An 8,260-nucleotide genomic window follows, 5' to 3' on the forward strand; every position below is an offset into this window, starting at 1 on the left:
ATTCCTTCTTACTGAGCCAACCAGGTGCTCTGCTGCTGCTGCTGCTAAGTCGCTTCAGTTGTGTCTGACTCTGTGCGACCCCATAGATGGAAGCCCACCAGGCTCCCCTGTCCCTGGGATTCTCCAGGCAAGAGTACTGGAGTGGGTTTCCATTTCCTTCTCCAATGCGTGAAAGTGGAAAGTTAAAGGGAAGTCGCTCAGTCGTGTCCGACTCTTAGCGACCCCATGGACTGCAGCCTACCAGGCTCCGCCGTCCACAGGATTTTCCAGGCAAGAGTACTGGAGTGGGGTCCCACTGCCTTCTCCAACCAGGTGCTCTAGGCAGTCCCTATTAATCGATCAAAGTTGGTTTTCGTTCATTCATCATCCAGGGAGGAAAGTAAGAGTTCTGATGCCACAAGGGCTCCAAGGAAGGTCTTGGACATTCTCTACTATTTCCACTGAAGCTTTCCCACTTCAGTCAAGATAGCCAGATGATATCCACAGTATCAATTCCCAGGGGCAAGAGAATCCACACGGATGCTTTACCCAGGCCTCCCTCCTTGTTATTTAAAGTGCAAATGTGATTGACTCCTAGATGTCAGAGGGTAAAGGCCTAAGGGACCTTCCTGTCCAACTATGGGGCTTAGCACCCGAAAACCATCCCACATCCTCAGTTCATGCTCTTCAACAAGACACACACCAGCCCATTTCCTTCTCTGCTCACCTCCAGCCCTTCTGGGAGAGCTTGTACCCTGTCCCCAGATCCCTTTCAACTTACACAGGCTGCTTCACGCACTTGTTCACACAGGCGCTTGGCAGGGATCAGGAAATCCAGGAGGAAGTTCAGTCCATCGCCCTGGAAGTCAGAATCCAGGAGACGGAACACCTGACCCAGGATGGTAGGTGCTGTTGCCTCAAAAGGGGGATAGAGGCCCGCCAGGGCATGCTGGATGGCTGCATCCAGGGATGGGGGGTCCTGTGGGGGACAGGAGAAGAGGATGAAAGGTGATAGCAGCAATAATAATAAGAGTAGTGGCCACTTCCCAGGACCTTCCTGGCCCCATATGACTAAGGTCCTGGCTAACTCTGACTTCCTCTGCTACCCCTTCCCACTCACACACCCCCTCCAGCCACACTGCTTTTCTTCCTGTTCTTCAAACACTAGGCAAAATCTCACCTCAGGGCCTTTGCACTGGCTGTTGCCTCTGCCTAGAATGCTCCTCCTTAAGACATCCTGATTCCCTCACCTCCTGCAGTTCTTTGCTTGGTTGTCATCTGCCCTTCCAAGGTAGAGTAGAAGAATAAGGGAAGGCATTCAGGTCAGGGCCAGAAGGAAAGGGGTGGTCAGCAATCCCAAATCTGGCCACTTAGCTGACCTGCAGACCTGCAGTTTGAAGGTGAGCCACCAGCAAAGCCCAGCCTGGATCAGGCAAGCCCTAGCTATATGTGGATACATGAGTGATAATAAGTGGTTGCTGTTTTATACTACTTGTTTGGGGTGGTTTGTTACACAGCTATAACCAACTGATACAAGTTGGTATAATTGATACAAGCGCCCATGTTCATATATCAAGGATGCCTTCCCTAGGTGTTTCTTGGGAACAGACCATCAACACATACCCTCCTAAGCCTACTCCTTCTCCACAACCCTACCTTAGTGATTGGCCCCCTCATCCAGTCAGACTCCTAAACCAGAAATCTGCTCATCATCTTGCCCCTTCCTCCTGCCTCTCCTGCCCACAGGCAACTGTCAACTGTATCCTATAGTCTTCTCATCTCCAACAGCTCACCAACCCACTCCCTTTGCTCTGTTCCCCTTCCTTGCCTTGATCCAGGTCCCCATCACTTCTTCTACTGAATCACATCGTCTCTGGTTTCCCATCTCTAGTCTCCTCCCAGCCATTTCTCCAACAGAACCCCAGGGTGATCTTCTTTAAATGCAAACCTGGGGGATTTTCCTGGTGGTCCAGTGGCTAAGATTCCACACTCCCAATGCAAGGGGCCTGGGTTTGATTCTTGATCGGAGAACTGGATCCTACATGCCGCAACTAACAATCTCGCTTCCCAGGTAGCTCAAACAGTAAAGAATCTGCCTGTAATGTGGGAGACCTGGGTTGGATCCCTGGATCAGGAAGATCCCCTGGAGAAGGGCATGGCAACCTACTGCAGTATTCTTGCCTGCAGAATTCCATGGACAGAGGAGCCTGGGGGGCTACAGTCCATGGGGTCATAAACAGCCGGACACGTCTGAGCGACCAGCACCACCATCAACGATCTTGCATGCCACAATGATGATCGAAGATCCCATGTGCCACGATTAAGACCCAGCACAGCCAAATAAATAATTTTTTTTAAAATGCAAACCTGGCCTTCCAAGTCTCCTGCTCAAAACCTGCTCACAGGTTTCTCACTGGCTTCAGAAAGCAGCTAGACTGGCCTCCAGCCTCACTATTCTCCCCAGGCTTCTGCCACAAGGACACAGCACTCTCTTTCTCACTTTCAGGCTTCGCACATGCTGTTCCTTCTTCCAGGGATGCCGCCCACCTCCATGCTCACTAAACTAACTCCTTCTCATATGCAACATCCCAGCCGGTCCATCATCTCTTCCAGACTTTCTCTGACTTCCCGCTCCCATCCCAGCTGGGTCAAGTGTCCCCTTTTCTCAGCTTCCATGGCGAATGCCACACTGATTTTGTCTCCCTTGGTGGACCCCAGGCTCCCTGAGGACAGGAGTTGTATTCAGAATAATGCCCCCCGCCCCCAAATGCCCACATTCTAATCTGTGGAACCTGTCACTAAATCCCCTTACGTGGCAAAGAGGAACTAAAATTGCAGATGGAATAAAAGTTGCTAATCAGCTGGATTTAAAATAGGGAGATTATTTTGGATTATTCAAGTGGACCCAATCAGTAACAAGCATCCTCAAAAGTAGAAGAGAATGCAGAAGAGGCACATTTCAGGAGGAAATGTGACCGTGGAAGAAGCATCCGAGAGAGGATATGCTGCTGGCTTTGAAAATGGAGGCAGAGCCAAGGAATGTGGGCGGCTCCAAGAGTCTGGGAAAGGCGAACAGATTCTCGCTGAGAGTCTCCAGAAAAGAATGCAGCCCATCAACACCTTGATGTGAGCCCAATGAGTTGGACCTGCTGATCTGTAGAGATGCAAGAGAACAAATTCATGTTGCTGTAAGCTACTAGACTTGTGGTCCTTTATTTCAGCAGCAACAGAAACTAACACAGCCAGCACTGGCTCCTATTCATCTAGGGTCTTCGTTCCTGGCATAAAACGGGCGCATAGTAAATGTGGAGGGATGAAAAAAGTGTCCCTCTCTGAATCACAGCTTTTCCACCTGTAAAATGGGCAAGTGGGACAAGGCCAGAGGTTCCCAACCAGGTATGGTAATAGGATCCATGGGTTGTGATTTTCAGCTCTTAAAAAGCCTGATTAAAGCCCTTCTGGTTGCCCCAGATTGGGTGCCTGTTATGAGTCCATCTGTTGCTGAGGGATGTAAAGGAAAATGAGAATAAATAAGACTGCAACATAAAGAAGGCCTATCTAGGGCAGAAAAATCATTTTTCTAAATGAGGTCCCTGGAGATAGGGAAATAAAATAGAGACTTTGAGGAGAAGGAAGAATGCATTTCTCCATCCCAGAAAGATTCCAATGCCAGGAGGCTATAAAGCAAGGGATGCTAGCCCAGGGCATTTAGACAAGTGTCAGGGCCACTGCTGGGTCCCCAGCACCCACAGAGCTGAGCGCAAGGGAGGCCCTCTACTGCTCTCTGTAGAACGAATGAAAGAATGTCTACAGCCCCCATTCTGAAGGAAAGAGGATCCTGGCACGACATCAGGAAGCTCAGAGGGGACACACACCCACACACAGCAGTGCACAAGCCCAGGAGGGGCTATTTTCACACTAGCATGGGGATGGGGTTTGATTTCGAAGAACAAGGAAAAGCTCATCTGGCCTGGTGACCTCTCTCAATGCCTCCCCTGGCCAACACCCAGTAATCCCAATACCACCTCTCCTCCCTGGCCATCTAATCCTGAGACCAGCAGTGGGGACAGGAAGTTGGGGGACCCTGTCTGACACCCATGAACACACAGACACCCTAAGTCAGGCCGCCACCCGTCCCTCCCCTCTCCTAGGTCCTACTCCGCTGTGCTGCCTGGAGTAGGCACTTCCCTTGCTGGGCCTCGTTCCTCGTGGGCACATGGAGTTGGGCTAGCTATATTTTGTTTTGTTTTTGGAAATTTAATCATTTATTGTCATCTTCATGAATGTTAGCATATCTGAATACCTTTTCTTTTTAATGCCTTTTGTACTATCATCATTTACTACTTTTCTTCAAATCCACTCACTTTTTTTTTTTTAATCTCTTGGTCACGCTTCAGGATCCTAGTTCCCAGACAAGGGAAGGAACGCACACTCCCTGCCATGGAAGCGTAAAGGCTTAACCACTGGACCGCCAGGGAAGTCCCTCCACTTATTACTTCTTAAAAACATACATACATAATTGCATCTTTTTAAAAAATTCATTTATTTATTATTTTCAGCTGTGTTGGACCTTTGTTGGTTTGTCTGGCTCTGCCATTTATTGGTCATGTGACCTGGCAAGTTACTTAACTCTCTTTGCTTCAATTTCCTCATCTTTAAAGCTGGAGACTATCATCCTACCTGCGTTAAAGAGTTGAGACAGGTTAAGTGAGAGAGTACATGTAGATTCTCTGCCAAAGTCTAGCACTTAGTAAGTGCTTTAAACAACAGCCATCACTGCTTTTTTTGTAGTCAGGTTACAATTATTATTATATCACTACTTTAAATGGAAAAATCAATATAAATTGGCCTAACTAGAATGTAACTCCAAAAATAAACCAAAGATGCATTGGGTAGTTTTTATATTATTTTATTGATGTGAGGGATTGGGGGCAGGAGGAGAAGGGGACGACAGAGGGTGAGATGGCTGGATGGCACCACCGACTTGATGGACATAAGTTTGGGTAAACTCCGGGAGTTGGTGATGGACAGGGAGGCCTGGCGTGCTGCGATTCATGGGGTTGCAAAGAGTCGGACACGACTGAGCAGCTGAACTGATACTTATTTTTTTAATGTATTTAAATATATATTCGTTTATATTTATTCATAAGTATATTCGCATGTATTATTATAATAGCTATATATATGTATATCTCATGTAACTGTGTGCTCAGTTGCTTCGGTCATGTCCAGCTCTTTGTGACCTATGGACTGTAGCCTGCCAGGCTCCTCTGTCCATGTGATTGTCCAGGCAAGACTCCCGGAGTGGGTTGCCATGCCCCCCTCCAGGGAATCTTCTCAACCCAGGGATTGAGACCTCAAACCCATGTCTCCTGCATTGCAGGTAGATTCTTTACAACTGAACCATTGGAGAAGCCCCTCTGTAAGTGTATATTTATGCAAATAATTTAATATATAACTATAAAATAATTACACATTTATTATATAAAATCTATTTTTACTATTCAATTTCCATAAAAATAAACTATTTTTAAAAGAAAGAGTAATGAATTTGCAAAGCAACTATACTTCAGTAAAATTTAATTAAAAAAAAAAAACAAAAGGTAGTGGATAAACAGCAAGGTCCTGCTGTATAGCAGAGAGACCTATATTCAGTAGCCTATGGTAGGACTTCCTGGTGGTCCAGTGGTTAAGAATCCACCTGCCAACCCAGAAGACATGGGTTCAATCCCTGGTCCAGGAAGATCCCACATGCCATGAGGCAATTAAGCCCCTGCACCTCAACTCCTGAGCCCACATGCAGCAATACTGAAGCCCGTAGCCACGAGAACACGAAGTAGAGAAGAGAGGCCACGACAGTGAGAAGCCACAGCCAAACAGGAGCCCCTTCCCTGCTTGCACAACTAGAGAAAGGCTGTGCACAGCAACAAAGACCCAGTACAACCAAAAATAAAAATAGTAAATAAACTTCTAAGAAAGCAGTGTTTGCTTTAAAAAATATCCTCTGGTAAATCATAATGGAAAATAATAAGAAGTGTGTATATATGTATAACTGAATCACCCTGCTGCACAGCAGAAATTAACATAACATTGTAAGTCAACTATATTTTTTAAAAATATTGAAAACAAACAGTAAACAATGAAAAGAAATACTGCCATTAAATTCTAGGGACATTTGGTGACTTCCTAAAGGTCAGGACATCTCTTTCTTCCCAAAGGAGATCACCACACTCTAGAAAGGTGTTAAAGACATCTTTTCACAGAGGGAGGCTTACTCCCTGGGTGCTCAGATCAGAGGAGAGTTTGAAAGAGACAGACTCTAACCACACTATTCCACGTTACTTAGTTTCACTCTGGGACCACCTGTGACTCAACTACAGTCTGCATCCCAATGTCTGGGGGGAAAAAATGATGAGCCTCAGTTCCCCATCTGTAAATATGAATTCTAGTCCCCTGCCTGTCTTGCTCAGATGACTATTCTGGACATAGAAGGAGATAAGAGATGTAGGAAGTCATAAGAAAAGTAAAAGTTGTTGCTGTTGTTGTTACTGTTATTAATTGTTATTTATTTTTACTCATTCTGTCGAACAAAGCTCAAGTCCTGGCCTCTGTATGAAGACATCTGGTCCCTTCCCGAATCCACAAGGGTCACCCCCATACTAACAACAGTTTCCAGGCACCTACTGTGAACCACACTCTCTACTCACATTGCTTGGCCACACACAACCATCCTAGGGGCAAAATAGGAAGATCCCATTTTGCAGATAAAGAAACTGAGGTTGATCTGGCCCAAGGTCACAGAGAAGGGGAGAAAAAGCCAGGATCCAACCCAGGTCTGGGAGGGTCAAATCCACCCTCTGCCTCATCACTGGGAGTCTGCCTTGGGGCCCCCAACAGCCACCAGACTTGGGGGCGCCCTTCCCAGCTGTCTGTCCTGCCCTGTTTCGAGTGGGGCCTAAAGACTCTGTTTACCTCTCACGGTCAGAGGCTTGTAGCCTGGGAGGCCTTGGCTTTTACACATTGCCTCAGCTGGCCGCACACTCTAACCATATATGGAGCAGCCAGTAAAAAGGAAGAATGTTCCAAGTTAACATGACTCTGAGCTCTTGGCCAGAGCACTACCTGCTACAGGCCTGAACCCCAGGGGCTCATAAGCTGTCCAAGTATTGGGGGAAGCACACAGTGACGGGGCCCAGGCGGCTGCAGAGAGGAAAATTGGCCACTCTCCACTCAAAATCAACCGAGCAGCCCAGCCTGGGACCACAGGAACCCAAACACCGTCGGCTAGACGTGGGCCCCTCAAAATGATTTCCGTGAAACTTAATCAACATGTTTCCATTCCTCCCCTGTGAGCACAGCCTGGCTGCACCTTTAACTGCTCCTCGACAGAATCTGAGGCAGGAGACAGCCTGAAGCTGAGAAAGAAGAGGGTGTCACAGCCCAGAGCCCGTCTGTAGCCCTCCAGCCCCCTCCCCTATGACCCAGTGCCAGAAATGGAAATACCGATGGGGCTGGCCAGATCGGCCCGCAAGGCTGGCACCTGTACGATGCTCACAGACCTTCTGGAATGACCCATGGTACCTTGTATGATGCCAAAGGACAGAGAAGAGTGTCTGTTCCCGGCAATCTTGTCTGGGCATAAGAGGAGCAGGGAGTATGGGTGTTTGTAAATTTCTGATCAATGTCTTTGCAAAGAGCCTCTATTATTATTGTAATCTTAAGTCTTGTCTTTATCAAGTAAATAAGCAAATAGAAAGTGCACGGGCTTCCCTGGTGGCTCTGACAGTAAAGAATCTGCCCACAATGAAGGAGATCTGGGTTCGATTCCTCAGTTGGGAAGATCCCCTGGAGAAGGGAATGGCAACCCACTCCAGTATGCTTGTCTGGAGAATTCCATGGACAAAGGAGCCTGCTGGGGCGCAAAGAGTAAGAAATGACTGAACGACTAACACAACATAAAAGGCACAGGTTGACGCATTTTTAGCTCTGTACATACCCCTGGAACCACTACCCGAATCGAAAGGTCAAGATTTCCATGCCCCTCCCCGCAAGAAAGAGGCCCCCACCCAGACCACATTCCTATTCCAGCGGTAAGTATTCTTGTGACTATTGGAATTTTTTTAAAGAAAAATTCCCATGCAGTGTGATCTCCACTGTGTAAAAATGTGTGTAAGCTGAGAGGCCATGAAATAAAGTGTTAACTGTAGTTACCCCTGAGGGCTGTGAGGGGCAGGGGCTTGTAAATCGCAGTTTTAATTTTCCTCCTCAGTCGCTGGATTTT

The 8,260-nt window shown here is 47.3% G+C and overlaps 1 protein-coding gene across 1 annotated transcript in view; it reads right to left on the reverse strand.

The window, feature by feature from the left end:
* KIAA1755 (KIAA1755 ortholog) overlaps nt 1-7,555 on the reverse strand; it is a 32,799-nt gene extending 25,244 nt beyond the window's left edge. The window contains exons 1-3 of the mRNA XM_055543340.1: nt 7,483-7,555; nt 7,349-7,371; nt 761-958 (exon numbers count right to left, since the gene is read on the reverse strand). Coding sequence (XP_055399315.1) covers nt 761-958; nt 7,349-7,371; nt 7,483-7,555 — 294 coding nt within the window. The remainder of the gene's footprint in view (nt 1-760; nt 959-7,348; nt 7,372-7,482) is intronic.
* Between the last annotated feature and the right edge of the window lie 705 nt (nt 7,556-8,260).

The sequence above is a fragment of the Bubalus kerabau genome, chromosome 13, assembly GCF_029407905.1.
Source record: "Bubalus kerabau isolate K-KA32 ecotype Philippines breed swamp buffalo chromosome 13, PCC_UOA_SB_1v2, whole genome shotgun sequence".
Lineage (NCBI taxonomy): Eukaryota > Metazoa > Chordata > Mammalia > Artiodactyla > Bovidae > Bubalus > Bubalus kerabau.